The following is an 18,612-nucleotide window of genomic DNA, read 5'->3' as shown; positions in this document are numbered from 1 at the left end:
GTATCTGAGTAAAGGAGTGAAATAAATGTAGTGAAGTGGTACAAATGAAGTACAACAGTTTCCATTTCTCTCAAATGTCGACAAATAGAAGCATAAAGTAACAGAATATGGAAACACTGAATTAAAGTACATCAACAATCTATTTAAGTGCAGTATTTGAGTAAATGTACTTAGTTACATTCCACTGTACCAATTGATTAAAGGGCACAGCTGCCTGTGACATTGTCACAGGCAGCTGTCACAGGTTGTTATGGCAGGTATTTGTAGACTATGTTAATGTGTTACTCTTTCCTAATAATCTCCCCAAACGTGTCTTTCCTGTTTCCATCTCACTTTCCAGCTGCTACTTTGTTTCCACAACAGCCTTTTTATTTCATCTATGCCCACTGAAATGTACATGGCCTCCTTCTGACTCATTGCTTGTTTTCCCTTTTTCCCCTTTGATTTGCAACATACCTAATTGAGGTGTTTCTTGTCCTCTAAGTATATTGATCTGATGACCTCCTCGAGAGATCACTTCACTAGTTTACTTGATTCAACAGTCCATGCCATGATCATATGAGAAAGTTGGAGTACTGGAATTGTCACCCCCGTGAGTTTTGTTTCCAGATGAAATGTTTGCGTTATATTATCAAAACATGAATGAAAACAAGTGTTTAAAATTTATATTTTTTATTATTTCTTTAGGAGCTAAGAAAAAAGTAAACCAAATAAATTTTAACATAAGTTTGTACAATGCAATTAAAATCAGGAAGCAGAGAAATTATGTAATATGGTGAGAGGTACAAGATAAAAATGGTATTCCAGGGTCTTGGTAACTGGGAGATGTTCCCTTTAACAACTGATTCAGGGCTATGTATATGCCGGATATTGTATGGATTGTGGTTGTATAAATCGGAGGCAAGATCTCTGGCTCCAGTGTGGCAAATTCAGCTCCTTCAGAGTTTGCATTATCTCAGCGATGACATAACACTCAAAATAATCTTACAATGTTGACATTAATATAAAATAAGCAAATTACAAATGGTAATTACAGATGACTTAAGCAATGACACCATGCTTCTTCAGCTAAGGTGCAAAATGAACAGAGGGGTTAAGGGTAGGCATGCTGTTAAACAGGAAAAAAAAAATACAAAGCTAGAATAAACTCTTCATTTGTGGAAACCACAATAAACTGAGTGATTTTTAACATCAGTCAAAAAAAACAAAAAAACAAAATAACTTACTGTAAATACAAAATATTCAAAAATTCAAACCTTTAACTACAGGGGTGATGTATTGAAAATTTTACAACTCAGTTATTTTGTTTTTCCTTATGATAAATGTATTGTATGTATGACAAATGTATGACTATAACCATTCAAGTGTCAAAAGGTTGGGTCACTTTGACCCACATCATGGCAGAAAGGGCTTACAAGCCCAGAACAGAGCACTCATTTTTATCAAAGTACTCACTGCTGACATAACCTCTTACTGCACCATTATTTATCCACCCAGTCTGGAGGACAAAAGTACCCAGGGGGGAAGCCCTTCAAGTATTTGTTTGTTTGTCTTTTTCTTTGCTTCAATCAAATCAAAATTGTTTCTGCACAATTACCAAAAGAACAGTGAACCTCAAAATAAACAACAGAAAATAAGAAAACTAAAATAACAATCATAGATAGGTAAGGAAGGAACGTTTTTTTTTTTTACTTTGAGAGATTGTATTTGCTTAACAGTCCTCCAGGGGGTGCTGTTGACTTTATTATTGGAGCAGAGGGACTTTGACAAAAACTAATGGTGAATAGAAGAGTATTTAATTTATTTCCATGTGTTTGCAGTCTGCGAGATCGATGAGCGAGAGGGGATCATGTCCAGCAGGTACTCCCTCTGACGGGCATCCACGGCGGCTGGCGTCTTGTGACCTGTCAGGCTGGGGTTCACATAGGCCATAGTCACTCCTGTGAACATGCAACAGAGCAGCAGGTGAGGGTGTGGAGCAAGTCTCATGCTGTTCGTTTAATACTTTTAGAGTTGAACAAGAAAAAAAAATGTGTAACACCTGAATATTTAGCCACCCATATTCCCACAACACACAGAAAGACAAAGGAAAAATGACAGCATTTCTACTCTAAGGTACAGTAGTGACACCCAGGAAAAAAATAATCCACCAAACTGAGGGACTATAGGAAGATGGAGATCATTTGCAGATGTGGAACTGGAGAGTGGGATTGCCTTGTCCGAAAACATCTCCTCCTCTGCCTGTTTCTTAACTGTACTTTATTTTTCTCTAATGTGTGTGATTATTCTACATAAATGAACCTTGTTAATGATTCCTTAACACTAGAAAATTTTGAATTTAGGATGTGTAAGGATTGCTTTTGGACCAGACAGGAATTTGAAAGAGAGTAGATGTCAGGCGTCAGAGTTGGGCTGGTATTAATGTGAGTCTACCTGTGTTGCTGTTGCTCTGCTTCTTCCATGCAGTGGATGAGGCACTACCTCCGCTGATATTCCTGCCGCCGACGATTCCACTGCTGCTCACCTTTGAACTCTGGACAGAGCGGTGAGAAACATGGGCGTGCTTACCTGGCCGGCTGACCAAAGCTGCGGCCGCCACTGCACTCTGCAGCTGGGAGGGGGAGGAGAAGGAATGGGGGACACCCCTCACCCCCACTGATGAGACACCATGGGACAGCTGGCCCTGGGTGGAGTGGAGTGGAGTGGAGTTTAGAGACACACAGAGGGGTTTTGTCTTACAGTGGCACTGCTTGCACAAGTATTACTCTTAAATAGAAAAACTGATTCCAACCTGCTTGATGGAGTGGTGGTGAAGGATGTTGCCTCCTCGGCTGGCCTGGTGGTGGTGGAGGGAGGACGCTCTGGCCTGAGCCTGCTTCAGCTGCTGAGACACCAGCTGTTCTGCCTTCATCGATGAAGAGGCAGATAAAGAGGATGAGGAGCTACTGTGGGAGACTGGTGAGGACGCCTGCTGAATGATTCGCTGCTCTATTTCCTGCTCTTGTTGCAGTGCTTTGACAAACGCAGCTTTCAGCCTACTGGTATGCTCAGCTTTCAGAGCCTTTTTCTGATTGGATGACATGCAGTCTTCACAGAGCACTGCTCCACCTTTAGTCTTGTCTTGCCTCCAGCGGCAGGTGAAGTCAGTGTTGCACTGAGTGCAGATGAAAGGGTCTCTGACAGTGGGCTTTGACAGTGATACCCCTGTCTTTCCTGTATGGAGACAGATGTCAATAGACTGATTAACTGGCCAATCATTTCATTTCTACATTTCCCTCATTAAAACATAAAACCAACTCACCTCTTTGGATGGTATCCAGCAGATTCTGTACCACTTCTTCCAGTCCCACCAGGTAGATGAACTCATTATTGGCTGCCGAGGGCAGGAAGTTGAACTCTGGAGCAGGTGGTTTGGGTGGGGGGATCTCCAGCAGGGTCTTCTCCAGTTGTTTTCGCAGGGCAAGTTTAGCTGCAGCTTGGCGACTGGCTGGAGAGTCATTCATGTTAACCACAGACACACCGCTGCTTCCTGAGGAGGAGCCCTTCAAACTAGATGGCGAGGCCTTTGAAAACAGGAAGAAACCAGACAGGTTTAAACATCCAGTCAACTGTTTGAGCACTACAGAAATGAACAAAGTCCTCTTGGTGTTATTAACTGTTGATTAATTATAAGGTGTTTAATGATCAAAGAAAAAGTGCATTCAATTCTTACTGCTACACACAAGTATAAAATTCAGTGGTTAGTGGTTACTATATGATTATTATAGCTTATATTCATATCTAAGGATAACTTTGCTTTATTTTCATTCAGGAGTGTGTTTCAGCATCCAGATGTGGTAAATCATAGGTTCTACAAGTAAAACCGTTAACGAAAGGCTAGTCTTTTTATGATTTAACTAAAGCACACACATGCCGCCGTGCCAGTCAAAAGCTAGAAGTCAAACCTGAAATCACAAATGTAACTTGTTAAATGATTTCACACAACCTAATGTTACCTCCACTTTTTGCCCAGTAGGTCTCTGAAACCAGCTGCTTATGGGTATTATATAGATATTGAAGTTTAAGTCAGAGGTGGACGTTAGTTAAAACAAGCAGAAAGCTGTTAATCGTTTTTTGTTACTTATTGTCCCCAGGTCAACATTTAACTTAACACAAGTTAACATCATAAACTATTAGACACGCAATTGTTTTTTAACAAAGTGTTTACCTTGAGTTTCTTCTGTACTAGCTAGATACTAAAATGTAAGTTCTTGGTTGGTTTGTCTCTGATAAATTGAGTTTTACAACAGTTAGTTCCCGACCAAGTAATTTGATCAGAAGAGAAGCATTGCTGTGCTGACTTTTCACTACATGTATCAGTACGCTTCACAGGTGTTCTATTAACTCTTAATTAGCATTAGATTAACGGTCGTTATCTCTCTTAGATTTTAACAAACTTTGAAAAGATGAATATATTTCCAGAAATAACATTTGAATTAAATGATGTATGGTCGTCAGAAGAAGATGAAGTGAAGAAGCCTGGATGCTTCAGCGCACTCCTGAGGTATCGTGTAGACAAAGGAGCAAGCTAGTGTGCACTGTGCAGGTCAGGGAAACATGTTGTTTATCAACAGTCCAGTTGTGGAACAATTTGTGTTGGCGTTGCCAAATAAGTGATAAAATAAACAAACATATCAAATCTGTTGTAATTTGCTGCCTATGACCGAATCACAGCCGTGCTGATAATCAGTACATCACTCCCTCTCGTGTGATATTGCTTAATTAACGGTAACTAACGGTTCAGCTGGCAGTCTCGCTGGCTGCATATGTCGTGCTAGAAGGTATGCTACTTGCTGAATGTTAACAAAATAATGCTAATTTTATCATCAGGTAAAATTACCTTTACTGTCCAGAGCAGCTGTAGATGCACATTTGATTTTAAACAAGGAACAGCGCACCTGAACAGAGGGACGAACCTTTGTGCATCTAAGTGCCCGCTGACCTTTCCTCTAAAGTCGTTACAAGGGTAAAAGAGCCAGAGTTTTCTTTATGTTGACACACATTTTTTCAGAGATTAAGTTAAGATCTAGCTAATCGTGATGATGGAAATTGCTAAGTGGCTGTATTCTCCTAATTCAACAGGTGACCTTGCTGCATCAACTGCACAGAATGCCACTGGAGCTGACTGAGATTTTGCAACATCTGCTGCGCCTCCCATTGGTGGTTTGATGGGCAGGTAAGTAGGTTTTCTTATGAATCACTCGAAACGGTTAGTATAAGAGTAAGATCTGTGTTTAACCAGAAACCCCTGTTAACATCGCTCTGTTCAAAGCCATCAGATTCCACTGACAACAACTGCAACTTTATCTAAAAGAACACAAGAGTTTCTGTTCAACCGCTGCCTCAATGGGCAAGTTTGTTTGGTGTTATTGTGTGGTACTTCTACTTCAGTAAAGCTCATATGTCATTCTGCACAGTGAAGCTCAAACATCAAAGTGAGGTAACAATAGGAAGAGTGGATGGGGACTTGTGAAGTATATTATAGTATTTCTTCCATCCTGGATGGTAAACCACATGTGCATATTCCCTCCTCTTTATTCAACTTGGAAACACCTGTGAGGTACTGACCAGCATGTTAGCACTACTGCCAACTCTGATGAGGCCTGGCTGAACCATGCCTCTCTGGCCCTGAGCTGTGGGGGCTGAGGTCCTGGGGCCCAACAGCAGAGGAGGGGGTCCTGAGCCTGTGCCTCCAGAGGCCGCCAATTGCTGCTGCTGCTGCTGGCGGAGAGCCTGGATCTGCTGTGGAGATACAGAGATGGGCTAACCAGGACAATGAGAGGGACGACACGGGGGACGTCACAGACAAAGGTAGTGGAGGACAAGGAAGGGACATCAAAGGCACCAAACCAAAGGGCACACATAAAGAGAGAGAGGCGCACAGAGAGATCATAAGTCCTAAGTTTAAATGTAATTATTTCCCAGCAGTTTGTCTTGGAGAGTGAAAAACAGCAGTAAGACTGAATACCTCAGGCTATCAAAGATGAGATTTAAATATAAAATATGGGATTTTCATATTTTAGCATGCTAATAATAGTCCTAACATTTCCCCGTGACTCACCTGTGCCCCTCTGACCAGAGGCGGCATGATGATCTGGGAGCCATGTTTGGATGACACCTGCTGCCCTCCTCTCACCAGTGGTGGAGGGATGACTGTGCCTGAACTCCTGCCTGTCAAAATCTGGTCAGAGAAAACCACCATCAGAAACAGTATGAACTACAGTATAAGGGGGCTTCACATTGACATACACATGTTAGAGCACTAACCTGCTGAGAGCCTTTATTGCTTGCAATTGTTCCCCGAATTAGAGGAGGAGGAGCAGAGGAGCCAGACAGAGCTGAGGGCTGAAAAGAATAAAAAGAAAAAAATAAATATATATATATTTAACTACCAACAAAAAGCTTAAAGTGTGGGGCTGAGTTGTGACAATGTGTGACTCTTTGTGTGACCTTGTGCTGCTGTTGTTTACCTTCTGGAGGGTGTCCCTCTGTATCTGGCTCTGTCGGAGTTTCTTCAGCAGAACCAGCTTGGCCTCCTCCAGTCTCAGCTCCTCCTTCAGCTGCTTAATGATGCGCTCCCTTTCCGCTGGGCTGCTCTTCTACACTCAACAGATCATAACATCACTTACACCATGCACTTTCCAAAAGACAAAAAACACTTTCCAGGTACTGAAATGTGACATGTCACGCATCCTGTGGGACGTTTTTCAGCCGTTCTGACTTTAAGCATCAGCGAAATGTGACTACAGTGTAAATAAAATCTTTGAGGTTACACTAGAGCTTAGAAAATGACTTTTTCACACCTAGTCCGACCTTCCTGCGTCCATAATTACAATTCTGGAAAAGCCAAAGTCTCAGTTACAATTTAAACTTAATCTAAGGATCCATCTCAGCATGACTTGTAGCTTTGTGTTTCTTGGTCTCACCATAAGCAGGTCCGTGTCCAGCTCCTTAAAGTGGCTGAGGCCATTCATGGGTGGACTTGGGGAATCATTATCTGACAAGATGATCACATCATCATCTTCAGGGGACGGAGGGCGCTTCTCCCTTTTTATACTGCTGGACATGAGAACAATGATTTTTTCAGTATTTTATAAATCAAGCAATAATACTGTACATCATGAACACAAAACAGGAGTATATCAAAATCATTATGCAAATAAAATGTTAGCATGTAAAAGAAAATTAGAATAGTTTAATCCATTTTAACACTTTGATATTCACTTTTCCACTTTTATTTCCCTTTAAGTAGATTTAAGGTTGGTTATCTTATTCCACACTCTTTTTCAGTATCACAAATATTGTGTATCAGCTTGTTCCAGCTCTTTACTGAAGCTTTATGATTTGAAATATTCAAATCCTATACTCCATGTTTTCATGGCTGCACCACATCAAATTAAGATATTCAAGGTGCTTTGTGCATTATTTTATACACATTCCCCCAAAATTCAAACATATTTGATATTTGAAAAGCTTGGGATCTCTACTCGAATTTTTAAAAAAAAATGTATTTCAGTGTTTAGCTGGACAGCATGAATTGCCACTGACTGATCCAGTGGGGAACATTTTAAGGCTTTAAGGCTGTGGCAAGATGAAGAAGTACACCTCAACTGGCTCAAATATCAGAATCCATCATTAACGCATGTATTCACCGAGGTCTGCTCCTCAACCTCAATCATAATTTATGACCGTGGGTTGATTCACTTCACTAAAATCTAGCAAGTCCAGACATATCTTCACAAAGCATCTCTTCATGTTGATTCTATTCCAACAGCAGAACAGTCTTAAATGGCAAGGAGGGGCAAGGTGGGAGTTAAAGCTCCACTAAAGGTCTTTAAATCACAATGAAAAGGTTGTTCGAGAGCACAAACTGTTGAAACAGGATATTGTGGCAGGAAATAATATAAATCTGAGGCATAGAGGGCTAACTACATACAAAGCATGCTAAGGAAAGTGTGAATCTTGGAGGCAGTTTGGATCAACCATCACCTCTGTCTGCAAAATCACACATTTTACACTTAACTCCTCTCAACACATACTGTAAAGCCTCTACTGCAAAGTGACTAGTTCAACTGCAGGCCAATATATGAAAGCAGATGACCTAAATTCTTTGACTAGTGACACTCGCAAACTGAAGAACATGAGTAATGTCCCCATAAAAAACAAGGATGGCCTTGTGATTACACAGATTATGCATTTCTATGAGGCATAAGAAGTCGCTAAAGTCAACGCATGACAATGTGAGGCCTGTCTCTCCTAGCCGTCCTTGTGTGTGTGTGTGTGTGTGTGTGTGTGTGTGTGTGTGTGTGTGTGTGTGTGTGTGTGTGTGTGTGTGTGTGTGTGTGTGTGGGTGTGTGTATTAGTCTCTCCTCAGGGCTTAGCGCCATCATCACTTCCTGTGGATTAATCACTACTCTTCCAAAGAAGTCACATGACCTCAAAGTCATCATCACGTGACACACTCACTTTTCCTCCCCCCCCACCCCCCCACCCCTCCCCTTACTGTTCCTTCCACGGTGGAAACCATGGCAACAACCGGCTGGAACCGGTTTGTGACACACGGCTTCATTTTGTGTGAGGGGAGTTTTTAGGGTTCAGGTGGTGAGTGGGGGGAAAATGGAGGTAGACTAAAAGAGCAAAGAAGAAAGTTAAACATCACCTCTGAGCACAGCAACCCCCCCCCCCCACCCCCCCCCCCCCCTTACACAGAAAGTTTAAAGAACATGAAGGTCATAAAAGTAACTTAGACCATTTTTAGTCTTTTTAGGTTCAAATTTAGCGTAATTTATCATCTTGTAATTTCCCATTTGTGGGTTTTATAGAACAAAAATTTAGACAAGATGCTTTTAGATGATGATTTCCTGCACATTCACACCATTGCTTTGGTGAGAGGTACTTCGTGTGGTTGTCACAGCTGAGCAGAGTTTACTATGAACTGTTCCTCACCCTCTGGATGTGCTCATGTCCACGGGCTGCTCTCCTGTCTGAACTTCCACTTTAATGGTGGCCTTCACCTCGCCTGCAGCCAGCATGCCACCGGACACCTTTGGCTCTGTCAGTCGGGCCCGGCTCCTTGTATCCATAGCTTGCTCCGTCTTCACCTTGCTGGCCTTATCGTTGCACTCAGTCCGATTGTCTGAGCTGGGTTCAACTGTCATCTCCTGATCATCCTTCACCGGCTGCGAGGCCAAAGGTAACACTAAAGATAACGGCACCCGGCTCTGCTCCTGTTCCTTCTCGTGCTCTGATCCGGTGCTAATCCGGCTCTGATCATCCTGTGCCAGTACAGGATCGGGTTTTGGTTTGGTTTGTGCCTCTGCTGTAGGTTCAGATGGGTCCAATTTAGGCTTTTTGTTTTCATTTTCAGCATCAGAGGTTTCCGTAGACTGGGGAGCCTCCCTCTCCAGCGCCCTCTTCTGGCTGCGTGTCTGGCGGACAGCCTCCTCAGACATCCCCTGCACATAAAGAGAGAAATAATTGTGTAATCTGAACCGTTATTTATTCGAACAGGGTCAAAGTTACAGGTCAAATCCCACAAGCTACAGAAAGTCAGTATTTAACTCTTTTTCCATACCAAAGTTCAACAGAGCAGAGTCATGTCACATTTAATCACAACAGCCAGGCAAATTAACCCACTACAGAGAATTGAAAAGTGCCCAGTTATGCTTATGAAAACTGTAGGAAGTTTAACATTTGCAATGTGTAAAACCTTAAGTTGATTGTAGCTATTCGAAACTTTACAGTTTACTGCACAATGTTTAAAGAGAAAATTTAAGCTCTGATTGGTGTGTCGCAGTGATGTTGACATTATCTGACAAACCTATAGTGGAGCTATTAACTAACAATAAATTATGTTGTCCATTTTCCTGAAAGTACAGTTGTGATTGTGCGCCTTTCATTTAGAGTTTAGGTAGACAAAACTGACCTTGAATCCGCTGCAGGGGACACACAGTGACATATTGACCAGACATAACATATTGAATTAGTAAGGTCACATGACCAAGTTCCTGACTCAAGTATAAAAATGTATGAAAAAAATCAGTCTAAACCAAAAACCAAAAGATTGAGAAACTGAAAAAAAGATGGAGTTCTCACAAAGTACTTGGTGAACGATACAAAAAAATCTGCAGTTCTCTTGACTGTAACAACAAGCTCTTTTGAAAGAGGGTTAACAATAAAAAATGTTGCAGTGAGACATCAAACAGTTGGAAGAGCATGACAACACTGTAATCAAATCAGAGTTAAAGGGGACTTGGAGAACATCTAAAGTTAACTGGAGCATGATTTGTGTTAAAATATTCATAACGACCAGTGACTAGCAGTGCTTATGTAATTTACGTGAGCGAAGTGAAACATTTTTTCATTCATTTCAAATACTGTAGCTTATGTATAACCTTTCTTTCCCTGAGTCAGGCACTAAAGGAGTACCAGATCCATTACCGTTTGATATCCCCTGTACAACACATTCAATCCCACCAGATGCTGACATGCCAGCAGTAGTGGATACAGACACATACAGCAGCTAGTTGTGTCAGACAGATGAGCCTTACAGAGTGAATCTGTGCACTCGGAGATGTGCTCCAGTACATGGTGCATACAGACACACATTAACCCTGTAGTGGCTGCTCTGAATCCTCAGTGTCAGGTCAGAAATGAGAGAAGAGACACAGGGAGGTATAACACATCAATACATGTTTACCTTTAAGGTTTTGATAATAGCCTATTATAATGTTGTGTGTACACCTCTGATGCACTTTCCACATCAGTAGCCATTTACCTATAATTGACACCACACAACGTCAAAATCGAAGGGAGTGTGTCTGAGCATTTTTTTTTATAACTTTCCAAAACTGACAATCTGATAAGCACTGACTCCACTCAGCATTTGAACAGGTGTGCAGAGTTGAGGAAGAAGGAAGGGTTTGAACTCTAAAGCTCTTTTTTCATATGTAACCCCCCCCCCCCTTTTTTTTTTAAGATTTTTTTTTGTTTAATGTCTGGCTTAATGTGACTGTTGAAAGTCTGAGAGAGATGGGAAACGAAGGCAGAGAGAGTTGTATGACATGCAACCACATCCAGTATCCTGTTATTTGTAATGTAATATATAAACATTCAACACATCTTTGCCGTCTCTGTGATGCCCCCCCCCCCCTTTTGTTATGTGCTGCGGATGTAAACATCATATCTTGGTTTCATAAAGCGTCACTAGCGGTGGAACTCTATTTGACACTGGGATACCATGGCATGTAAACAGCTTATCCAGGTGTCTGATCAATCTCTGCCTTGTGCACAGGTGTTTCATCAGCTGATGTGATCTAGTGGTAAGTCAGAACAACAACAAAAATTATGGTAAATTGTGTAATGAAGATCGACATGCTGAAAGAAAGTATGATTCAGTAATGCAGAGTTTGAATTATGTTTTCATTCTTGTTTTCCATTCCTAGTTGTCAGGCAGAGTTACTGAATCAAGCAAAGGGGTAAACGCAGCATACAGACGGAAACCCAACTGTGTTTATCCCCAACTCCTGAGATAACTCTGTTGATCACGTCTATGGGGATATCAATAACCTGGTTTTTCAAGTTCAATGTAAACTTCAAAAACCAGTATAAGATTCAAAACTGGGATACTATAAGGCATGTACACACACTCATTGAAATGACTTTGGTCATTATCAAATCTGTAAACGGTAAACATGTGCTGACTCATATGTCGTGGTGCACGCAGGGCACGACATGCGTTCAAAGTTCACAGAATCTCAAACAGAAAGCGGAAAGTAAAATTCAGAGATGTACAGTCACATGGTCACTACATGCTGAACAACCACAAAGAAGAAACACAGCACAGTTATGTCCCGAATCATATTCATGCATGTATGTTACAGAATCCAGGCCCAATCCTGCCAACTCTGCTGAGGCCCATGGTCTGCCCGACGACGCACTACAGGAAGCTATGTTTTTTTGTTTTTTTTGGGGGGGGTTACAATTAACACTTACAACCTTGGCTACTTCTCAGTGACACACACCGTACACACTCCTACCCCTTCTCCTTCCTGTTCGCAGAACGGTTATGGCGATGAGCATTAAGCACACTCAATATATCTATGATGTACCTATACAATATACATATATCACAACAATGCAGCATCCAGAGCAATCGTCTCACTAAGTTTTTTTTTCTTTTTTAATACTCTGACATCACTCTGAGACACACATGACATGACCCTTCCCAGGATTCACTGGGACACACAAAGCACTTTTCCCGAGAACCGGTTTAAACCGGTTGGCTAGTGTGTGTGTGTGTGTGTGTGTGTGTTAGACTGAGAGAGAAGCTGAAGCTAGTTTTAACCCTTCAGGTGCTGGAGCAGAGGCAGGGCTTCCACAGTGACGGCCATTATACAGTGTGTGTGTGTGTGTGTGTGTGTGTGTGTGTGTGTGTGTGTGTGTGTGTGTGTGTGTGTGTGTGTTGCTGGAGTGGGAGGGGGTGTTATGGCATTATCAATTCTGATGCATATAGCTGTGAAACCATGTTGGTGGAAGAAGTTAAACATGGGGAACGCCACCCCACACCAACCAACCTTACTCAGACACTGACCCTGTCTTTGTAACAGGGGATCTGAATGGCTGACAGGTCTCACATTTCATCTCTATAGCAGTTTACACACATATCACTCAAGCCCCCCTCACACACACACACACACACACACAGTGCATCAACCCCAACCCACCCAAGAACTTGACATCACATGTAACCAGCGCAAAGCCTCAAAAGACTAAAACTTAACTTTACACATCTTACAAACACATTCATGCTACACACAAAGCTGACATGCAAGTTAACTGTCTGTTCACTAACGCACATATCAGGATAAGGGCTACAGTAAACTGTCACTTTTAATATGAAACAATTTTTATCAGTAGGCCTGTGTGATTATGAAGGTTTCATGGTGCAATTATCAGCAGTATCTCCACAACAATATTATCCTGATAAATATTCAAATAAGATGGAAATCCTCAAACAGCATGTAACAGCACTGTAAAGACTTCATTATGCGGTGTGTAGTGGTGGTCATGGTGATGTGTCCTTAAGTTTGTTGGGCTGCTTCTTTGCAGGCTCTCAGTCTTTTGATACATCTTTATCAGCGCAATAACTTTCCATCTGGACTTTTTTCCACTGTATCAACATACTTGAACCAAATCCTTTTGACAAGGAAAACAAGTTACATTGTCTCCACTGTCTTTCCGAAAAATCACATTATTTCTCCACCTCTCTACAGTGTCTGTGCATTTCCCAGAATGCTGTTGGGTCTTCCATTGTGGGTGTAAAGAGCATTTCTGTACAAGGCCAACAAACAGAACACCCATAGAGATATTAGCCATGATATGAAATTTCTTTACCGTTTGTATTTCTAAATCTACTTATATGAATATTCAGTAATTATTTAATAAAAACTAAACAAATTAAGATGAAATCTGGTCGCTTTGGGACATAAAGGGAGAAACTTAACATAGCTTAAATTGAATGAAGAGCAATTGAACAAGAATAAACAATGGCTTTATTTAAAAGAAATCTTTCTCTAGTGACTGAATGTTACACTGTTTGGAGGTGCTTTACAAAATGCACATCCCCACCTCAAAGTAATAAATTAGTAATTACAACACAGTGTTTTGATTGGGTTTTAAGCATCACTTTAAATGTAACACGGTAATGCAGGAAATACTTTGTATCTGCTGCTTTGTAAAGTAACTTCAGTGAGAATATCAATATTGATATAATTTACAATAATAATCTAAATTATATTTTTTGCAATAATCTTGCCACCCTTGTTTCAGAGTGTGTCCATCATTGATTATCATGTGATAATTAGTGAGTTATACATCTTAGATATAAATTACTTCTTAGCTATCAGTTGTCCAAATAACACATTTACTGTGGACAGGTTGAGTGTATTTATGTTGTGGGACTCAATAAAATGAATAGTCTCTGGCAAACTTATTCACAGCGGAAATGAATGTACTGTTTGTGTTTGAAGACTATTTTAAAGTGTTTTCCAAGTATTTGTTTAATCAAACTCAATCCTCCCATTAACATTTGCAGTGTAATTACATCACAGTGATCACTACCACATTGTCAAATTGCACAGTGCAGGTACTTGACTCTAGGCAAGCATGGCTTTCACTATTGCAGAATACATGTACTTTAATCTGGCATCAGGTTTCTACTACTATCAGTTCATTGTCAGGATCTACAGTTTATCTACACCTGTCTGGTTTTCTGCTGAGTGTCTTCTTTTTCTGCCCCAAGGTGCTTATTCATCTTGTCACTCATGGATCATGTCAACAACCAGTCACTCGGTCATCTTTCATTCAGGCTGGCATGCTCACTCTTAACCATCATCGATGTCTGGCTGCACGTACAGTAAGTGTTCCGCCTTTTATTTACCCACTGAAAGACCTTTACCCTGTGAAAACATATTTCTACCCAGGACAAGGGTTTCAGAAAACTGCAACCACACAGCAGCACTACCTTGTAAAACTGCTGTACCAGCAAAATATTCTTATCAATTATCTGGCAGCATCTGTCTGAATAACAAATGATAAAAAATAATGGTCTCTAAGCACTAACTTGAAACAAAACCGCTGCTGCATGATTACACTAAAACAATTTAATCTGACTCAGTGTAATTTAACAATTTAGCTTTGGAGCTGGTTATAGCCAAAGCTAATGTTTGTGGGTGACTGGCTTGTTCAATTAAATAACTTGAGCTCTTAACAAGTTTGTGCTTTATGTAGCAACTAACACAAAACAGGCAGAAAAAAGGCAATTAGAGAGCAAATTGCTCCGTATATATCTGTTGAAGTCATGGAGGATTGACCAAACAGCTGCCCTGTGACCCATGCAGTCATGTGCAGCAGCTTAAAATGTGGCCAGCAGACGACCCTTTCCAGAACAGTGGCTGATTACACAACTACTCTGGATCAGTCTTGTGTGTGATCAGTGTAACAGTGCTTTCTGGAAAACAACAAGGCTGAACCTTCTGACTCACTCAGTCTTGTACGATGAATCCAGCCACTCCAGGGTGGAGAGAACAACCAGTGCATCATGCTGTGGATGTACAACTTCTGCACTGTCTGTCATGGCAGGTAGTTGAGTAATCCCACAGTCAACGCACAGCATTCTCCACTCTCCTTTATTTTAAAGCAGTGTTGGACAACCCCTTCACTAAAGGCAACCTGTATAGTGTTCACAGTGACAGTTCATAAACAATGCAACTATGCACTGGTTTGTTAACATGCAAATAACACTTTAGGCCTTTGTTCTCATGAACAACTGAGTGTTCGTTCTAGATCTCCACAAAGAGGCAATAAAGTCTCCTAAAAGCAGATCACTTCACCACTATACCCTCCCCAGTCTACAGAGGACTTTCAAGTGCCTGTGTTGTGTTGCCCTGGTCTGAGTGCAGTAATAATCAACAAATAATTACTGCACATGTTAAATATATTTGACAAAAAATTAGATCTGCAACAATGACAACGAAGTTACAAGTGTCATTACTTTATGGATGTCCTACGGTTCTGTAACAGTGAACTTAATATTTCTGGGTTTTGATGCAACCAAAAGAAAGCATTTGTAACAATGCCTTCAACATATGTAACAATAACACATTCTTCTAACAACTTAAAGCCACTCATTTGTCCTCTGTTCCCTCCTTTTATATTAGTCGAATTATGAGCATATTAAAGTTCAAAGTTGTAGACTACATTTTTATCATTATTACTGCTGAAAAAGCAGCTGATATAAACTTTAATAACAGGTCAGAAATTAGGTAAAAGACTTTAGTAAATCCAAACCAAACCATTATTGAATCATTAATCAAAATGTTTTGAATGAATGTTGAATTCTTAAACTGTCACAAATAAAGTTAACAGCAGCAGTCAGTGCATACATGTGGTTTTGTCGACATACCATGAGCAACACCGGCTTCCGTCATATTCAATCATTGAATAATAAAAGCTTATTAATCCATCAGTGCGCGTTCAGACGACAGAGAAATGTGTATAAACTGGTTTGAGATCCTGAGTCTCAGCTTTGTCCCATAGCGCTGCAAACTCGTACGGCTGTGGTGGCTGGAAATGTGTGTGTGTGTGTGTGTGTGTGTGTGTGTGCGTGTGTGTGCGTGTGTGTGTGTGTGTATGTGTGTGTGTGTGTGTGTGTGTCCCTGTCTGGGTGAGAGGAAGAGACAGGGAGGGAGTGTGTGCGGTGCGTGTCAGAGTGTGTGTGTGTTCAGCTTTAAGAGGAGGAAGACTACGGTTGTCACAGCGAGAAGTAGGAAGATTAGCTACCAGATAGCAGAACCAACACTGGTGCCACGGGGCTTAAAGCGGGCAGCAGTGTCCACCATTAACGAAACACCACCCAGTACACCATCCAAAATCAAAGTCAGCCCTTTAAAAACTAAACCCAGCCCACACTACATGTGCAGGCAGCCGGCTTTTTTATTATTGACACCGCCTCAGAGGAGGTGAGCGTGTTATTAGTTAGCGAGCTAACATTAGCTACATCGCACAAACAAAAACACGAAGCCACTTTAGCTCGGATAAAAGCGGTTAATGTCTGACCATCAGCGGCTAAAAGGGACTACTAGTCAAAGTAGTAAAAGTCCTCCTGCCGGGCAGCCGCTCGTCAACATGCCCCACACAACCAGAACCGAGCCCGAATCGGTGACCTGGCTGCACCCCGATGCGGGACAACCACCAGCTCAAAAGGGAGAAACAAACTTTCATCCTACTGCGCTAAAAGTGAGACTGTCTGAGGCTCACTGGGACTATTTACCTGGGTGTCCCCTCCCGAAGAAAAACCTTCGAGTCGGAACTCATAAATTTCATCGACCGGCCCACGGACTGAGCTGAGCTGAGCTGAGCTGAGCTTGCCGCCGACGAGCCGCTGGCGATGTCACGTTATAATCCTTACCTCATTTAACGACTTCTACCGCACAGAATCCGGTCCAGGGATCATATTGACAAGCTGGCACTCTTAAGAAAACGTAAAATAAAATACATTTTGGCTGAGCAAGCCCCCCCCCCTCCCTCTCCTCCCCGGTGCTCAACCTTTGGCTCTGCGGAGAAGTGTTACTTTTCAACAGCCCATCAGCTTCTTTATCGTCACAGATAGGTGGAGGAAAACCTGGCTCCTCTCGACGAGTCCGAATAAAAGGCTCCCCTCGATCCACTTACTAAAAAACTTCGGCTTTACCTCAGTCAACTTACTCGGTCGCTTTGTCGCCTCTTCTTCGCCGATGGTCGACCAAGGAATGTTTAATCTGCAGTTAACCTCGATAAATCGTTGCTTTTTTGAAATCCAGGGGATATCCTCTTTTTTTCGGCCCTCCCCACTGCCGCGTCTGTTGCCAAATAATGCGCCTCAACACACATGGAGCCGCTGCGTCCTCTTAGTGGGCATGCGCACCTCGGCATACCAGGGCGACAGGATCACATCATGTAAGCCAGTGACCACCAAGGTCCAAAGCAGGACGACCACGTCAGGGGCCCCGGGCTCCTCGGGGTGACCTATGACTGTACCAGCAACTACAGACATCTCCTCTAACACACACTTACACACACTCACATCATGTTACAATAATAATCTATAGAAAGTATAAAGCATCACACATTTACCTCCAAACACTCACCAGCATCACATTTTCCTCCGTAGCTTACAATATGGATCTAACCTGGCAACCCCAAGACTCTCAACTCCAAATTCACTGCATTGCCAGTTTGCTAAGCACACTGCATCTGGTTATACCAAAAATATGAAACATGACAGTTGAGAAAGATGCTACAAATACCATTTTGCATAGTAAACTGTGGGTAAACTGCAGTTGCAAGACCATACGACACTAACATTGCATATTGTGCAAGACAGTTGGCGATCCATTCTATTCAACCCTGCCATCAGGGACCGCATAAATCCCAGGGTCACTGCAACTCCATTGGTTTTTGGTAAGATGACCAATGGAGTTGCCATTAAAATACAATACAATATATAAAGAATCTCCCTCCCTCTCTCTCTTTCTCACACACACACACACACACACACACACACACATAGACAGACAGACAGACAGACAGACATACTTAATCTTATATGTAAGATTTAAGTTATAAGTGTACACACACACAAACACACACAAACACACACACGCACACACACACACACACACACACACACACAATATACTATGTTGTATTGCAGCAGTCACCTTGTTCCAAGTGAACCATAATCCAAAGCAGTAAAGGTCTTACAGCTCCAGAGGAACTATAGTGCAAAGAGAGAAGGACTGAGGCTCCATCAGAGCTGAAATAGACCATAAAGAAAACTGAGTCCTCTCTACAATTAACTCATCATGCAAATACGCAAAAAGTCTCTTTTCTGTTGGTCCACTTTAAGAGGATGGAGTTTGGTTCGTTAAAAAAGGACTATATGTGAAAACACCCTAATAATCTGTTGCTTCTAACTTTCTCTCTAAGTGATCATTTTACAATTAAATATAGCCATAATCTTGTGTTGTGTAT

General features: G+C 41.7%; 1 protein-coding gene across 8 annotated transcripts; it reads right to left on the bottom strand.

Moving 5' to 3' along the window:
- Positions 1 to 655: 655 nt before the first annotated feature.
- On the bottom strand, positions 656 to 17,459 carry LOC130179181 (transcriptional repressor p66-alpha-like). 8 transcript variants are annotated; one of them, XM_056391987.1, is made up of 11 exons: positions 17,291 to 17,459; positions 8,986 to 9,494; positions 6,966 to 7,098; positions 6,510 to 6,638; positions 6,307 to 6,384; positions 6,101 to 6,220; positions 5,608 to 5,802; positions 3,302 to 3,563; positions 2,792 to 3,213; positions 2,434 to 2,683; positions 656 to 1,940 (listed from the first exon to the last, which is right to left on the bottom strand). In XM_056391987.1, exons 2-11 carry the CDS (start codon positions 9,489 to 9,491, stop codon positions 1,801 to 1,803), a joined length of 2,235 nt encoding a protein of 744 aa, XP_056247962.1. In that variant the 5' UTR covers positions 9,492 to 9,494; positions 17,291 to 17,459; the 3' UTR covers positions 656 to 1,800. The 8 variants fall into 8 exon arrangements, with proteins under 8 accessions (XP_056247962.1, XP_056247967.1, XP_056247960.1 ...); XM_056391992.1 differs by having other exon boundaries at positions 2,569 to 2,683; positions 17,305 to 17,459; XM_056391985.1 differs by having other exon boundaries at positions 17,305 to 17,458.
- Positions 17,460 to 18,612: the final 1,153 nt, after the last annotated feature.

This window comes from Seriola aureovittata, chromosome 12 (genome assembly GCF_021018895.1).
Source record: "Seriola aureovittata isolate HTS-2021-v1 ecotype China chromosome 12, ASM2101889v1, whole genome shotgun sequence".
NCBI lineage: Eukaryota > Metazoa > Chordata > Actinopteri > Carangiformes > Carangidae > Seriola > Seriola aureovittata.
Note: the sequence above shows the minus strand (reverse complement) of the source record. Positions and strands in the feature narration are given on the sequence as shown.